Raw genomic sequence first — 18,721 nt, forward strand, 5'->3', positions numbered from 1 at the left:
GGGATGATTTTGATATAGGTCTCTTTTGTGTTTTATCAGACAAAAACTCATGCTTTTATACAAAAAAAATTGATACTTTCAACTTTTTCTTTAAAATGTTTTTTTTTTTATTTTTTGTTTTCAAGGAAAATTGATACTTTTAAATTTTTCTTAAAAATATTTTTTTTGAATTTTTTATTTTTAAAGAAAATTAATACATTCAAATTTTCCTTAAAAATATTTTTTAGAAATTGAAAATATTTTTAGAAAATTTATTTTCAAGGAAAATTGATACTTTCCACTTTTCCTAAAAAATATATATATATTTTAAAATTTTTTATTTTTTATTTTATTTTTATTAAATTAAAACATGCAAAAAAATACTCCTAAAAATAAATAACACATAAAATAAATAAATAAAATACAAAAAAAGAACTGCTTGGCTCGAGAAATTCGACGCGGCTCGACTCCAGGTACAAAGAACGGCTTGAGGGATGCGACTTGGTGGCTTAGCTCGGTTTCAAGGATCGACGGGTAAGTGGGTCAAGCGTAGATCAAAAATAGGCTAACGCTCGAGTTGGGTCACCCGCTAGAAAACGCACGGATCCTGGTCACTTCTTAATCTGTAAAATGACGCCATTTCACGGCTATATAAAAGCCAAAATCTTTCTTTTTTTTTTTTCAGATTCCCTTTCTTTTCCTCTCTATTTTTTTTCTCTTTTTCTCTCCCTCTCTCTCTAAAGTTGAAGATTTCAGTTGAATTTATAGAGAACTAGAAAATTACATCAAAAAGTCACTAAAAACTTCAAGTTCGTCGAATAATTTCACCGAAATCTAAAAATTTTCCCAAAAAAAACTAAAAATTTCTACAAAAAATCCTAAAAATTCTATGATTGCTTCTGGCTCTTTTAAACATTTTCTTTTTTGCTTCTGTTTTTTTCTATTTTCTTGTGTTTTATAGTGTATTCTCTGACCTTATTCATAGGGCTTCAATCTGAGAGCCCTAAAATAGATGAGATTTCCTTCTTTTCTAACTTCTAACTCCAAACCCTAATTCAGTTTAAACTTCTTAACTCAATTTTTCCCAATTCAACCATTTTTCCCGTTTTTTTTAGCTTTTTCATTTTTTAATTAATTCTTTTATTTTTTAACAAAAACCAAGTGTAGACCCCCGGATAGATTGGGATTTCTACAGTTATCCCTCTTTGTGCATTTTCTATGAAATAAAAATTATGCAAAGACGTAGACAACCTAATCAATTTGACACATTTTTGTCGTTTTTGTTTTTGTTTTTGTTTTTTTTTTTTGAAAATGTAATTAAGCTCCTTTAAATAAAGGCTCAATGAAATTGAAAAATAAATTACTCCTCTAAATAGAGGCAACCACAGCTTTAGGAAAAATAAAATGCTCCTCTAAATAAAGTCATCCATGACTTTGAAAAATAAAATGCTCTTCTAAATAGAGGCAACCACAACTTTGAAAAATAAAATGCTCCTCTAAATAGAGGTAACCACAACTTTGAAAAATAAAATTGCTCATCTAAACAGAGGCACATGACTTTAAAAAATAAATTGCTCTTCTAAATAGAGGTAACACAATTTTTAAAAAATAAATTACACTTCTAAACAGAGGCACCATAACTTTGGAAAAATAAATTACTTCTCTAAACAGAGGCACCATAACTTTGAAAAAATAAATTACTTCTCTAAACAGAGGCACTACAACTTTGAAAAAATAAAAGGCTCATTAATGATCATGTCTAAAGGAGTCGTAGATCAGATTTGATGAAATTTGTAATGGGAACTCAAAGATTCACAATTTGAGCTCGAAAATCAAAGGTTTAGATTTGCAAGAACCTTTAGCTTTGTAAGAATTCACTGAAATTAGAAATTTAATTATCTAAATTTTAATTTCATAAAGATTCAAATTTGCAAGATCTCAAGATTTGCATTCAACATTTAAAGACTCTAATTTGAATTTTGGATATTCACATCCAAACATTCAAAGCTTCTCAATCGAATCCAAAGGTTCACATTTGACAAATTTGAGGTTCACATCCAAAAAGTTTAAAGCTTTTCATTTGAAATTTGGAGATTCATATCCAAAAGTTTAAAACTTTTTATTCTAGTTCGAAGATTCACATTTGATGAACTTTAGGGTTTCACACCTCAAAGATTCTCATTTGAAATTCAAAGATTCTCATTTGAGAACTGAAAAATTCTCATTAAAAGATTCCTAATTTCTTTTTCAAGTGACTCAAAATTGTGCATACAATGAATGTCATGATCAATAATGTAAATATTTCTCAATGATGCAAATGCAACAATCTAGATTCTCACAATGTCATATTCTTAACCATGATTCAAATGTCTATTGCATAATGCAATATGGATGTCAATGTCATGAAATTTTAATCAAAATACGGTAATATGATTTTCAAGACTTCACCATCTTACATTTTTTCCTTGTTTAGTTTCTCAATACTTTGAAACAAGTTTCATCAACTGATCATCATTTGACCACCATTCATAGGCTTCTTAGTACTAACAAATTCTAGAACAAGTTTCGTCCACCATCACTGGTCACTACTCATAGGTGTCTCAGCATTAGCCATTCTAAAACAAATTTCATCATCTATCATTAGGTCACCACTCATAGGTTTCTTAGCCCTAATGATTCTAAAATGAACTTTGTCCACTGATCTATATTATTTTCATCGTTCGATCATAACTTGTAAGTTATGTCAATTAATTCATCCCTATATTTATCACTTGGTTATATCACCTTTTCATGTTTTTGCACTCTCTTCATTTGTTGACCAACCCATCACCATATTCATCATTTGATCACACCATGTGTTATCTCAAATCATCCTTTTTAGGTTTCTATGATCTCTTCATTTTTTCTTTATCATCTTGGATTTTTTTTCAAAAAAATGTAATACTTTTTTGTGTGCATTGTCATTCATTCATCATGATTTCAAATCATGAAAAATATAATGCACTCAGACATCTTCTTGATTTATTCTGGGAGTATGAAAACACAAGGTGAATTGAAGAATAGGTAATTAATGAAAAATAAGTTTAGTACAAAAACAAATGAGAAAGAAATAAGTTTGAGTGTATATCATTGGGATGAATGATATATCAAACAATGAATATTCAAACAATTCTAAACATTAATCCAAGATTTTTTTTCAAAAACTCATTCCACTGACTTTGAGCTTATTGAACTTTGCCCCAGCTTCAAAAGATCTTCGTATGTCTTTCATGTCTTATCTCTGTGAACTATTTATTAAACTTTTAGCTCAAAATTTTTTTTATCTAAATCGCCATTTCAAGTTTTTAATTTGAGTCTTCATTTTCTCTCTTTTTTATTTTTTTTATTTTTTTCCTTCCTTCATTTGTTCACCCATCTTTCATATCAATCTTTGAGCAACCAAGCATGATTCTGTAATTTCATCATGAACATGCCTTAGCCTAACATATGACCAATCAATTTGACCAATCATATTTAATCCAAATGGATTTTTAAAGGTTATAATGGAGGCCATGGTGAAAGGTCATTAAAGAAATAGATATATTAAGCTCAAAACATGATTAAAAGGATTCAAAACCAAAGGATCATCATTTGATGCAACTTGGCATTTTACCTTATTATTTCATGACTTATTCCTTTGTCACATTCACCTGACTCCTCATAAAAAAATTCACATTACTTTACCCTAAATCAGGTGTGATATTTTTCTTTGTTCTCTTTTTTTTTTTTAGACCTTTTTTTTTTTATCTTTAGACTATTTTCTTTCTCAAAAATTATCCCTCAGTATGGAAGGTGATCCTTGGTCAAGGTTCTTTTAGAAAAAGAAATCATAGCAAGCTCAAAAGGGTAGTAATAAATAGTTTTTCAAATGGTAAAAAAAAAGGCCATTTTTCATCTCAAATGTGAATGCTTTCTTTGAAGATCATTTATTAAACAAGTTCATGGATCTTTATAACAGACTGTACATCTTCATGACATACATATTTCACATCTGCTAGTAGCTAGCTTCTTTTGCTCAAATAGTCTCCTCAGATCAATGTGAATGAGTTCTCAAAATTAAATCTTAGAATTATTGTTATCCTTATCTAAACATTCATCATGTGAAATTTGAGAATTAGAACAAAAGGACATGAAAAAAAAACATGAAATAGTAATGAATGATTGAGAAAATGTAATGAAATACATCAACTTACCTTTTATTAAAATGATAACAAATAAAATCCTAGTGCATAAAAAAAATTCTAACATTACTCTAAAAAAAAATCCTAAAATGATAAGAAACTTTCAACCAGCTTTATCATCATTCTCTAACATTGTGCCCATGTGCAATTAGGTGAAAGATCTTTATTGATATCTCGTCCTCTGATTCACTGTAACTCTCAAGGCCTTTTCGAATCAACATGTTCTTGATTCTCACTCAGAGCATTGACATTGTGATTAGGTAACGGATTATCGCTAACATTAGGTATTGTTGTTCCTCTTTGATCAAAACTTATCATTTCATCTTTGATCAATCGTTACACCTTAGGCTTTAGCGTAGTACAATTTTAAGTGGAATGGCCAGTAATTTTATAGTGGTAGTCATAATAAGCTGTAAGATCATACCATTTAGGATAGGGTGGCTTAAGTGGCTCCACACGGTTAGGGGTAATTAAGTGATTGTTATAGAGCTCTCGGTATAACTCCGTATAAGTCATGGGGATTTGATCAAATACGAATTTTTCTCGCGTAATTCATTGTTCTCATAAACTACTTGCTAGGCTAACATGATGAATTTGAAGTCTTGCGGGAGGTTGAATGTTAAGGTTGTATGTGGAAGCTTGGGGGCTAAAAATATGTTGGTATGTTGATGGGTAAGATGATTGTCGTATGGGCTGATATGAGTAGGATAAAGTATTATTCATAGCTGGATAATATGGAGAGTAACCTTATGGATAGGATTGATATCCCCTAAACTGTTTGTCAAAACTCACAACTTAAGTTTTGGTCTCTTTCTTCCCTTGTGCTTTCTTAGTTTTCTCTCCTTTCAACTTACCATTTTTAATGGTATTTTCAATGATTTCGCTTGAGATTACCATGTCAACAAAATTTTTTATTGCATTCCTTATCATTTTTTCATAATAGAAAGATTTCAAAGTACTGACAAAAAATATTATGGTTTTTTTCTCAATCAAAGGGGTTGCACCTGAGTAGCCATATCCCTCAACCTTTGGGTGTATTCTTTGAATGATTCAGTCACTTTTTTTTCATATTCTACAAAGAAAGACGATTAGAGGCTAAATCTATAATATATCAATATTGATTGATGAAGTCATGGGTCATATCACTTCAAGAATGAATACGAGTCTTATCCAATTGGATATACCACCTAGCAGCAGAGCCAGTGAGGCTATCTTAGAATACTTGCATCAATAGCTTCTTATTATGAGCATGAGCAATCATTTTTTTACAGTACATAATAATGTGAATTTTCGGACACTTTGTACCATCATATTTTTCAAACTCTAAAACATTGAATTTTAGAAGAATAACCACATTTGGGACTAAATAAAATCCAGCAGCATCCACTAAACCATAAAAACCAATACCCTCTATGGCCTGTAACCTTTCTTCTAACAGGTTCATCTTCTGTTCAATTTTTGAGGCTTCTAAAGTTTTTTTCTCCTTAGGCTTTAATTTTTCTTTATCTTTTGGATCATCCAAATTAGGAACTGATATTAGTTCTACTACTTTCTCAGTAAAGATAGGATTTATGTAGCTCTAGTATTGTGATGGATTTGAGACTGATGGTATTTCAAGATATATGTACCTTACAGGATGGGTGAACTGCTGTGGTAGTGGACCTTATACGGGTTAAGCTTGATGTGGCCCAATACCAAGAGGGTACAATGGGTCATCCATCTCTTGTGATGGATGGTCTTGTTAGCTAATACTTTCTTCTATAGTTTTCCTTTTGTTTAACTTGTTTAAGGCCTCTAGAATCTTGTTTAATTCCCCTTCAAGCTTTTTTTGAGCTTTCTCTATCCTTTCAAGGCGGTTGAAATTTTTTTATTCCATTTGTCTGACTCGAGCCCTTGTCTTGTATTGGTGAGTAGGGTTCTTACTTGGTAGAGCTATCATTGAACTTTTAACACCATAATTATGATTAGAAATGTTATGCTTTATGCATGATATATTGATGCATAAATGAAATGTGTATTTTCATATATGTAGGTATGAGATGATGCATAGAATGAAATGATAATGATGCACGAAATGAAATGATATGATAATGATGCATATAATGAAATGAAAATGTTGCAGGTGCACAAAATCAAGCAAACAAAATAGTTAGATCACAAATTATTTCTTATTGTGTCCTAACTTTATTTACATCTATCATTGGATAGGAATGGCTCTATCCTAAGGCTGGCTTCTTAGATGTGAACTACATGCAGGGTTAAGTGATATTACTACTAAAGGTTCTCAAATTGTTCTTTACATAATTATTAATCAAATATTAGCAAGGCATTTCAATCTTTACCCATTACAGGCTACCAACGAAAATGATTCAATTTGAGTGTGAGTATTTCGCTAGTCACTGCAGAGGCATTAAAACCTTACGAAAGCATAGGTACTTTACTTCCTCATAGAGGGATGGAGCTCAAGTATAGAGCTCATCTTATGTATATGAATAACATAGTTAGCAACATAAATAAATAAAATGAATGGAAAAGGAAAAAAAATCCTTACAAAGAATTCAATTTTATTAGGCTTTTTGGATAACATGAATTTATTTGCTGGATTGACTCTCGGTTGTTTCCTAGTGGAATTGTCAAACTGTCATAACGTCTAGATCCGAAGATTTATTACTAGACATTGATATGAAGAGTCACCACTAATCATTTTTGTTTAGATATGATTGACCACCTAACTGAATTTGTTCATTTTAAAAAAAAATCCTAAATTCGACTTAAGTATCTCTAAAAGGTAAATTCAATGTTTGAAGAACCAAAACTAAGTTTGAAAGTACAATTACATGTGAGAAAGATTATAACACCCTCACAACGCCCATCAAAAGATGGTACCAGCTCAATTTCGTGTTATTCAATAAGCCTTAAAAATTACCAAATAACTAATTATTAAAAATTATCTTTAATTGACTCCAATACTTTGGCAAAAAATTAAGAAAATTCCCTCACCTCAAGAGTATGAAAAAACCTATTGTTTCACTTGTAGATGCTTCACCATTGGATCATTTAACATTACAAACTTTCTAAAAAAAAAAAAAGAAAAAGAGATGATTTTGATATAGGTCTCTTTTGTGTTTTATCAGACAAAAACTCATGCTTTTATATAAAAAAATTTGATACTTTCAACATTTTTTAAAGCATTTTAAGGTTTTTCTTAACTCAGTCCTTCCCAAATTCAACTACTTTTTTTGTTTTTTCAACCTTTTCATTTTCTAATTAATTTTTTTTATTTTTTAACAAAAACTAAGTGTAGACCCCTTGATAGATTGGGGTCTTTATAGTAATTATAGTGGGTTATTAAAATATACATTTGGAAATAATAAATTATGTTGGTAAATATATGTGATTGTTATTAATACTTATATAGAAAGAAATATTAAAAATATGTTTGCAATTAATTAAGCCTTTTATTTTAGGTTTGAATTCTTAGTATTATATGATTTATATATTCAATACATACATTATTTCTTAATTAAATGCTAAAATTACGGATATCAAATAATCAGTGCTTTTAAAGTATATTTCTAGTTTATAGAGCTCATGTTTAGTGTTTAAAATTAAGAATTGAATTTATTTGAAAGTGATTTAAGATAATTGAATTGTAACGTAATTATAAAATTAAATAATATCTTATATTTATAAGAAAATAAGTATACATAATTTAGTTAAATAAATATCTTTTAAATTAACAAAATTTATATGAAAACAAATAAGAATAATTAATGTATGACATATAGCAATTATTCATGACCATCCACATATAAAAAAAAAAAGATCATCCCCATTGGATTTTTTTTCTTTTTTATTAAAAGTTTTAGTTTTTATAAATTCATATAAGATTCATAGTTGAGTAAAATCTCAATTATTGAAAATCATATATAATATATATTGTTTTTAATTTTTTTTTTTTACGAAAGAAAAAATATAAAAATTTCTATTCAAATCTCATACAAGTTTGGTTATAGTATATACATACATATAAATATATATATATATATATTTGGTATGTTAGCAGAAGTCAATTTTCTTGAGACAAATTTATTTAAATAAAATTTAAATAAAAGTTTTTTAGATAAAATTTGTTAAGTTTTTTTCTTAAAATTCATTTAATAAAATATTTAATAAAAAATCTAAATGATATATTAATAGGGTTCAATATAAAATTAGTAATTAAAAAATTTAAAAAGATCGTTTATTATTTGAATTTAATCTATACTTTTTCAATAATAAAAATTTTGTAAAAACTTTTACCAAAATTACATATTTTTGCATATTTCATCAACATAACAATACCTTTCAATTTATCAATTTATTAAATTTGATTTCTTATTTTAATTTTTATTTAATAGTTTTTTTATAAAAAATTTTACAAACTTCACCCAAAATTTTTCATTTAAATCTTTTTTTTTAATTTATTGTATCCTTAAAAATTTTCGTTTAAATATTTCTCAATTTATTATACCAAAAAGTCATGTGTTCATTTATTAATATAGCTTTTGTCCTCGTAATGAACTAAATTAATAATGATTCTTCTTTTCTTTTTATTATATATAACAATGTAAAGTAGATATGATAAATTTAAATATAATATAAAAATTATAAAAAAAAGATAAAAATGATTGGTTTAAAATTTGAATAAAAATTATATATGAATTTAATAAAAATAAATTTTTTTATTTAATGTATTAATATAAATTATGATATATAATTTTTATATTTTATATATATTTATTACGAAATAAATACTACACAAATTCATAAGTTGTTTGGTCATGATATTAATATAAATTAATAAAAAATATAAATTTCATTTGGATAGATAAATTTTTTTGACAAAAAAATAAATTTATGATAATTATTTTGGAAAAAAATAAATTAATAAGAAAAGACAAAAATAAAAAAAAAACAAATATATATAATAAAAACTTATATTAATGGAAACCGAAATTATTTCTTATGTTTTAAGTTTTAAAATGTTATTGATTTTCACAAAATTTAAAAAAAGTTTTAGTTTTAATATACTTTAATATTATCATTTAATTTTTTATGAATTAAAATTTTATAATTTTTAATATTAAAAAATAAAAAATTTTAAAATATAATTTTGAAATATAAAAAATAAAAATTTTAAGACGTTAAAAAAAAAAAAACAAGAGTGCTTACAGTAACATGATAAGACATCACCCATTCTATAATTACAATAAAACATGATAAAAACTACTTATGACTCACGAGTCATTTCATGCTTTGCAACCTTCCAAACTAACGGGCTATTTAATAATATAAAAACTTACGAACGTGTTCATAAATTATTGCCCTTCTTTTGATTTTTTGTTTATGAGCGGCACATGAGAGGGGAATCATCCACTAAGATTTTTCCCTGTTTTGGTAGACCTGACAAACGCAAATTTCATATCTCCCACTAATCTATATAATTTAAATTTAAATATAATTTGTCAAATTAATTTTTTAAAGTTTAAAAACTATATAATTCTTACATTAACAATATCATTGGGAGCATAAATCAACAACATTATAAATTTAATATAAAACAGAACTTTATAAGTTTAAATTAATAGAATTTATGGTTGAGTAGTTTTGGTTTATCGACTTTTTTTATGATTTAAAATAAAAATATATTATCTTAATTTAAAATTGTATGCATATATTAATTTAAGTTGATACAAATATTTTTTGTTTTGATATAAAAAGCTATATTATTACGAAATGATTAAAAATTAAAAAATAAATAAACAAATCTAAACAAGTAAGAGAAGGATAGATTTCAAAATTTTATTTTTAAAAATTTAAAATTTAACTCAATTCAATAAGAAATAGAGTGATTATTTTCAATTAATAACAATTTGTCACTTTTAAAAAAAAAAAAACTGTCGTTCATCACTAGTATTTCTAGTGATTAATTTCTTCTCCATTAGTATCCTATTCTTCTTGTGTTTTAGATTTAAATTTGAAAAATAAAAGAATATTATCCACTTGTAAAAATTATTAAAATAGTGTTATTTCACATCTTTGTCATTCAGCTCACCCAAATAAACTCAACTAAGTATTTCATACTTCATAATATCCATATTTAGTTTTAATTTCATGTAATAAAATATTAAAAGAAGTATAAATAACAAAATAAAATAAAAATAATTTACCATATTTAATTTCACAAATCATTGGTGACTAAATTGTTATAAAGTTTTATTAGGAGTGACATCTAAATATTAATAATTTCACAAACAATGGTGATCAAAATGTAAAAAATTAAAATAGTTACTTAAATTTATTTGGATTAACTAAAAAATAAATATTTGAAATAATAATATTTTAGTGAATTGGATAATTGATTAATATTCTTTTATTTTTCAATTTTGAATGGTATAATTATAATAAAATAAAGTTTATAATTTAATTTCATATAATAAAAATATTGAATGTTTATTTTTATTTTTTTATAAAATTCAATGACTTATTTGAGTATTATCCTAATATATTTCAATAGGTAACATAAATAATAAAATAATTTATTATATTAAATTTCATAAAACATTGGTGATTAACTCATTATAAATTCACAAGGATAATGCATCATTGACAATGAAGACTAAAATATTAGTAAATTTCATATTTCATAATGTTAAGGTTTTAATTACAATAAATTTATATTATCTATATTTCTTTTAATATTTTATTGCATGAAATTAAATTTATAAATTTTTATTATAATTACAATTTTGACATTATGAAGTATGAAATACTTATATGAATTTATTTAAATGGACTGAATCATAAAAATTTGAAGTAATGTTATTTTAATTATTTTGGTTTTGGATAATATTAATCTATTTTTCAAATTTAAATGATATAACTATAATAAAATAAAAAATTTATAATCTAATTCAATGAAATAAAAACATCAATGCTTATTACTATTTTCTTATAAACATTGAGGTGTGATTGTTAGTAATCAAATTATAAATTTCCAAAGTTAAGTAATCAAAATAAAAATTTTTAAAAAGTTAAGTAATTGAAATTTATTTAATTTTTTCAAAATTTATAATGACACACTAGTAATGTGTGGCTTGTTAGATGAGATGATAGTGTTACGTAGCACTTTAACAACTGACATGGCTTTATGAAATTAGCATGCTGTTAGTCATTAATAGTTGAGTAAAAAAAAAAAAATTTACTCAAATTTAAATGATTAAATTAAAAAAATTAATACTTAAGTGATCATTTTAAAAAGACCTCTAAAGTAATGACTATTTATTTATGTTACCCTTAAAAAAAATGTCATTCATCACTAGAATTTCTAATGATTAATTTGTTCCGCATTACAATCCTTTTCATCTTGATTTTTAGATTCTTCTTCATTATTTCTAACCAAAAGCAAACTGACCAAATGTGAATCAAATCTCAGGCTTACCCTAATTCTCTCCATTTTCCTAATAAAGCTAGACAGAGCCACTTGAGTACTACACCAGACAAGGTTATTTGGCACATGGACTTTGTCATCTGGAGTTGGACCTATATGTTGGTAAATTTATTTAATGAAACATTTAAGCATTTCTTTATTTATTTAAATATTTATTTTTAAGTACCTAAACCTTGCCAATGACAGAAGTTTTCCCCAAGAGGTTTATTTCACAAAACTTGCTATCATATAATTAATGAAGAAAATAAATTAAAATGTAATATTTTTTACTTATCATGATAAGCATTTACATTATTTTTTAAAATTAATGTCATGAATAATCTTTAAATTATAGTAAAATGTTTAGTATAGTACTTAAATTTTTTAGTATAGTAACAAAATTTTAAAATATTTAATGTGATATTTAAATTATAAATTTATTTTATTATAATTTAAATGTCATTCATGATATTAACTTTTTTTATATTAAAATATTTTAAGGAAAATGTTTACAATTATTTTGTGTCTCAGAGCAATTTTCTTCCTTGTACTTTTTGTGAAACAAATATGAAAACTTAGTGTACTTAAAACATTTGGTTTAACTATATCTGCGTGTGTTTTTTTCTCAAATAAAAAATATATATATTTTCAATATAAAAACTAGCCCACACATTATTTTCTTGTATCAAATTGTTCAAATAAAAAAAAATCATAATTTAAGAATAAGAAAAAAATTATTGATATTGCGATTTGAATATCATATTTACTGAATATCACATCTTCAAAGTTATTATATTAATTAATTGAGTTAAACTATAAATTCATTTGTTTATATCAGTTATATATATATTTATTTATTTATTCTCACACATTGATAAAATATACACACGCGCAAATATACGAAGAAACAATTGAAATTTTGAAACAAATGAGAGCAATGAATTAGAGTGGTAGTGAGAACAGAAAATAAATCTCCCACAAAGAGCCATAATTAAAGCCTTTCCCCCTGCTACTAAAAGACAATTTTCTAGCCTATAAATTAATATTATGTGCCCCGGAAACCAATACAAATTCTAGGAAGCAAACACCTAAAGAGAAAAAAAAAAATCAAAGGAGATGGTGCTTCGGTTCACTTATCCTATTCTTCTATTTTGTATTGTGCTTTTAACGGTAATTTTTAGTTTCTCACCAAAGTATCATATCGTTGATTATTGACATGAATCAAAGTTATATTTAATACATATATAATTTTTATTGTAACTAACGCTATTGACTCTTTGAATTTTGTATGTATAGTATGCACCAGGCGATGCAGTGAAGGATTTGTAAGAAAAATATTCTTGGATTTATTTTCACAAAAATGTTAATGATCAATTTGAGGAAACGAAATCTCCTGATCAACCATCTTCCAAAATCATTAAGGATCACAACAAGGAACAGCATCATGGGCATAACCACGTTGGAAGCGCAGAGGTAGGCTTGTTCACCATAGATGATCTGAAAGTATCATATTGTTGATTATTGACATGAACCAAAGTAATGTTTAATATATATATTTTTTAATTTATATTGTAACTAACGCTATTGGCTCTTGGAAATTTGTGTGTATAGTATGCACCAGGCGATGCAGTGAAGGATTTGGAAGAAAAATATTCTTGGATTTATTTTCACAAAAATGTTAATGATCAATTTGAGGAAACGAAATCTCCTGATCAACCATCTTCCAAAATCATGAAGGATCACAACATGGAACAGCATCATGGGCATAACCACGTTGAAAGCGCAGAGGTAGGCTTGTTCACCATAGATGATCTGAAAGTATCATATTGTTGATTATTGACATGAACCAAAGTAATGTTTAATATATACTTTTTTAATTTATATTGTAACTAACGCTATTGGCTCTTTGAAATTGGTGTGTATAGTATGCACCAGGCGATGCAGTGAAGGATTTGGAAGAAAAATATTCATGGATTTATTTTCACAAAAATGTTAATGAGCAATTTGAGGAAACAAAATCTCCTGATCAACCATCTTCCAAAATCATGAAGGATCACAACATGGAGCAGCATCACGGGCATAACCACGCTGAAAATGCGGAGGTAGGCCTGTTCACTATAGATGATCTGAAAGTATCATATTGTTGATTATTGACATGAACCAAAGTAATGTTTAATATATACTTTTTTAATTTATATTGTAACTAACGTTATTGGCTCTTTGAAATTTGTGTGTATAGTTATGCACCAGGCGATGCAGTGAAGGATTTGGGAGAAAAATATTCATGGATTTATTTTCACAAAAATGTTAATGATCAATTTGAGGAAACAAAACCTCCTGGTCAACCATCGTCCAAAATCATGAAGGATCACAACATGGAACAGCATCACGGGCATAACCACGCTGAAAGCGCAGAGATAGGCTTGTTCACCATAGATGAACTACGTGGTTTCTACGTAGGGAAGAAATTGCCCCTCTTCTTTCCCATCAAAGACCACTCTCTTTATCCTCCTTTCTTGCCTAAAGAAGTAGCTGATACCATCCCTTTTTCATCATCGCAAGCCCCCACCATCCTCCAGCTCTTCTCAGTTTCTCCAGACTTCCCAAAAGGCAAGGTCGTTCGAGAAACACTGAGAAAATGTGAACTTGAAGCAGCCCAAGGGGAGACCAAAATCTGCGCTACCTCTTTAGAATCCTTGCTTGGTTTCTTAAGGAAAGCATTTGGACCCGAGGTTGACTTCAAGTTCATAACCACAAGCCACCCTACGATAACAACGCCAACATTGCAGAATTACACAGTTTTGGAACCCCCTCGAGAGATTCAATCTGCGAAGAAAGTGGCATGTCATCCCTTGCCATACCTTTATGCAATTTACTTCTGCCATTTTGATGCCAGCGAGACCAAAGCATTCAAACTCTCACTAGTTGGTGACAGTGGAGATAAAGTGGACGCTGTTGTTGTTTGCCATATGGATACATCTGGTTGGAGCTCTGACCACATCTCTTTCCGCATGCTTGGTATTAAGCAAGGAAACTCTATTTGCCATGTATTTGCTGAAGGAAATATGGTTTGGATTCAGCCCTCACCTATCGCTGCCATGTAATTGATTAAGAACTGTTGTATTTGGTAATGGGACTCTATTAGATGTACTCTCATTATGCTTCTGCCGCCCATCTACCAACTCCTAGTCACTATTCACCACCTACCCGTGTCTGTGTCTGTGTCTGTGTCTGTGTCTTGTTTGTTTGCTTTCATGTTGCTTCTATTCATGCTTTATCCTCTTAGCTTGTATCTGTATTAAGAAATTATGCAATAGATTATGCATCTTAATGCCCAAGTAGCCACAGAAAAAAGGAAAAAAATTGAACGGACAAAATAGCAAACACCTGGCGGGTAACAACTTGAAACAGTGGCGAGCCTGCACTTGAATAATCCAAATTATTTTGGTTAAGAGCGTGATAATGTCAATAATTAACCTTGCCGGAAGGACAAAGGCTATGTTTAATCACTTCTCCTTCTATCTTGCATGTTTGGATCTTGGAAAATTGAAAGCAACATTTAAGAAAAAAATGAAAAGAAAGAAAAATCATTTTTTTGTCTTGTTTGATTCACAGAAAAGATAAGAAGGAAAGTGTTTTTATCCATTTTTTTGCCCAGATATGGTTCCAACTTAAGTGACGTTGGTTCTTAATCTTAATTAATTAAAGATGAAAATTTATTAATCTAATTTTTTTTTTTAATTTTGCTTGGGAGAGGACTATTCTAAACTAAAACCCATATAAACTTATAAATTACAATCATTAATTTTGGCTTATTAATTATATTTTACAAAATTCCATTTCATAGAAAATTAAAAACTTCATTTTTGATTTCTTTAGCCAAACTTCAACATTATCTTTGCCAAATAATTTTTTTTATATATTTAAAATTATTAAAATTTAAAATTTGATCATTAAAATTAATAATCTAATATTTTATTATCAGATCATTCAATTATTCATATAAATTTTACTTGTTATTTAAAATTAGAAATCATTCAAAACCCTTAAAATTTCCTTTAATTTTCTCTTTGGATGGAAAATGTAAAAGGTAGTTTGGAGTCCAGATTCTAGCCTTTGACCGCAGGTCCAACTCTCAACCGTCCACCACCTTCAATCTCTACTAGGATTGAACTTGATCTTTGATCTTGATTTTAAGAGAGCTGCTTGCAAAAAAGGCGATGTCCCGATTTTTTTCTCCCGTTTTCTCTCTTTATTTTTTACATTAAAGTGAGAGAAAATATTTATTTTAGATTTTCACCCTCATTTTCCTCAATAAATTTTTTTTCCCCATCACTCTCACCAAAAACGAGTGTTCAGGGTGTTTCGATAATAGTGACGTGGAACTTACTTAGATGGGGGAGCTGGGAAGGAGTTGGACCTACAGAAAAGAAAGCACGTTAAGAAGCGTTGAACCTTGATTTCCAAGGTATGCTCTGACGCTTAAGACAATTAGACGAAGGAGATTAAGGTAAGAAGGTTGTAAAGGATTAAGGAGGAAGTTACAAAAAAAATTCAGAATAGTGTTCTTGGATATTCTGTGATGATGAGAAGTAAGCAATTAACAGTTGCTAGAAAATTTGTGTGAAGTTGATGAAAATTCACTTGAGTAGTGGTTCGTGGCATTTAATGATGTGAGGTTAGGGGGTCTATCGTTAGATGACCCACTAACATGATGTTAGTGGAGATAGTTAAACAAACACCTGGCAAGAGAGCGGCTCGTATAAGCCAATACCTGTGGCGAGCAAGCAGCCCGATGTCGACCACCTTGAATGAGTGATTTGACGATCAGGTCTGTATTAACTTGGTGAGAATTATGGTCAACTTTATTCAGTTATAAATCATGGTATAACAACTAAAAAAAATACAATCCATAGAATCCATTTTTTTCTCAAATTTTCCTTGAACCAAACCTAACCCTTCGTGCTTTGAAAAATCTCATGATAAATAAGATGGTCTAATTGGCGTGCTATCTTCTCTTGATTTCACTCTTTTTGCCTGCCCACGGACCCGATTTTTAGAAGGTTTCATGAAATTAAAGCTAACAACCTAGATTTGGTCTAATTATATATTAACTTTTGTGATTTGTCCAGTAGTGTAGAGGTTTACAGACTTATAATCCTAGCTAGTTTTAATTCCAGTGATCCCGACTTTATTTTATTTCTGCCAATACATGGGCTGTGTTGAAAGGATACATGGGCTGATTTGAAATGCAACATGGCTGAGCAATATTGTCATATGTTGACAACGAAGGTTGGCTGAGTTAATAAGTTTGAATTTATTTATAAAAGTTTAAATTTTATTGTTAACAATATTTTTTGTGAACAATATGTAAATCTAATAAAACTTATAATCTGTTCTATTTTTAAAATAGAAAAATCTCTTCTCATCTTAAACTTCTTTACCAAAAAGAGTATTTTTATATTTAGTTATTTAGAGAGATGAAAATGAAAAAAAAAATGTAACAAAACAAGATTTTACATAAAACATGTAGATTGGTACAGTCCAGAACAAATGGGGATACATATATTCATATTTAAAAGACACAAAGTTCAGAGAAAATAAAAAGATACAAATTAACATAGCCATGAAGTTCTATAACACAAGAAGATGACGATGAACTTTTGGTGGATCAAGCAGGGCAACAACATCTTAAACATGCATAGAATCTTTTACCCCGAGTTCTTTGAATTTTTGTCCTACAGCACATGGGAATACTTCTAATCAAACTCCTTCATGATTTTTGAAGACAATTGAGGAGAATGTGCTCCCTCCACTCCATCCCTAATACTAGAATATATATCCTCAAGCTCATTAACAAGTTGTTGGGAAGGCAATTGAGAAGGATTTTTCTTAACAATTGTATTTTTGTGAAAGGGAATACTAGAATATTTATCCTCGAGTTCCTTGATGAGTTGAGAAGGTAATTGATAAGAAGGATTTCTCTCGATGACATTCTTATTTTTTTGAAAGGTAATACTAGAATATTGATTCTCCAACTCTTTAACAAGTTGGGAAGGCAACTGAGGAAAAAGATTTCTTTGGATGGCATCTTCATTCTTTTGAAAGGTAATACTAGAGTATTTATTCTCGAATTCCTTGACAAGTTCGGAAGGCAACTGAAGAGAAGGATTTCCTTTAACTGCATACCTATTTTTATGGAAGTTCAATGGGAGTAAGACATATTTATTATCGAGCTCCTTAACAAGTTGGAAAAGCAATTGAGGTGAATCTTTCCTCTTCATAATATCAGTATCTCCGGAGCCCGATAGAGAATTTTGGCCATGACAAGTATCCTGTTGTTTTTCCCTCATATCTTTTCACAGCACATATACGAGAACCATACCGTGTAAAAATTTAAAATAGTTATGAGTTAGATATATAAAGGACAAACACAGACTTTATACTAGAACAGAAAATTTTTTTATTGTCCCAATAAAATGCTTGGAATAGAAATTGTATATTAGCATCAAAATTAAAAATTGAAACAGAAGTGCCAAAGAGGAGTATCGAAGAGCCATCTTCTTCTTGCTTTTTTCATTCCTAGACCTTTTTTAGCTTTTTCAAGGTTGAAGAGAGCCCAAAGGCTACAAAGGCTTTTGTAGGCATGGAAGAGCCTTTGTTGTTGTTTATTGCTGGTCCTATGATTTTTTCTACATAAAAAAAAAAAAAAAAAAAAACCCTTCTATGAAATATAGAGCAAACAAATGATGCAAATTCCATCAATCTTCTGTATTGGAGTTTTATGTATTATATAAAATTCATGTTAGAGTAAAATCTCAATAATTGAAAATCATATATATTGTTAGGACAGCTCGAATAAAGATTTTCTATTAATTCAAATCTCATGCAAATATTAATTGTTACAGTAACATGACAGATTTCTTGTGGTGACGCTTAGTAAATTTAACACACAATTTTGGGAGACTAGTATTATAATGTCAGAAAAACAAAGCCGAAGGTTAAGTATTTGGTGCTGTACTTTTTGTTTTTTAAAGCTTTCCTTTGTTCA

The 18,721-nt window shown here is 28.2% G+C and overlaps 1 protein-coding gene and 1 pseudogene across 2 annotated transcripts in view; one reads left to right on the forward strand and one right to left on the reverse strand.

The window, feature by feature from the left end:
• The window catches only part of LOC111298675 (uncharacterized), a 51,834-nt pseudogene extending 36,807 nt beyond the window's left edge, over positions 1–15,027 (forward strand). The window contains exons 2-5 of the transcript XR_016328450.1: positions 12,967–13,143; positions 13,282–13,458; positions 13,596–13,812; positions 13,882–15,027. The product of XR_016328450.1 is annotated as an uncharacterized LOC111298675 (transcript). The remainder of the gene's footprint in view (positions 1–12,966; positions 13,144–13,281; positions 13,459–13,595; positions 13,813–13,881) is intronic.
• Positions 15,028–17,384: 2,357 nt separating this feature from the next.
• Positions 17,385–18,230, reverse strand: LOC149514440 (uncharacterized). The gene is made up of 2 exons (XM_089744975.1): positions 18,117–18,230; positions 17,385–18,005 (listed from the first exon to the last, which is right to left on the reverse strand). Exons 1-2 carry the CDS (start codon positions 18,228–18,230, stop codon positions 17,430–17,432), a joined length of 690 nt encoding a protein of 229 aa, XP_089601101.1. The 3' UTR covers positions 17,385–17,429.
• Positions 18,231–18,721: the final 491 nt, after the last annotated feature.

This window comes from Durio zibethinus, chromosome 16 (assembly GCF_047325235.1).
Source record: "Durio zibethinus cultivar Kanyao isolate XHJ-2024 chromosome 16, ASM4732523v1, whole genome shotgun sequence".
Taxonomy (NCBI): Eukaryota; Viridiplantae; Streptophyta; class Magnoliopsida; order Malvales; family Malvaceae; genus Durio; species Durio zibethinus.

Excerpts from the sequence above, each read along its gene's own strand:
- LOC149514440 (XM_089744975.1), bottom strand. The coding sequence starts at position 18,230 with ATGGCTCTTCGATACTCCTCTTTGGCACTTCTGTTTCAATTTTTAATT. Across the intron at positions 18,006-18,116 it reads TAAAAAAATTTTCTGTTCTA|GATACTTGTCATGGCCAAAA; the intron begins GTATAAAGTCTG and ends GAAAAACAACAG.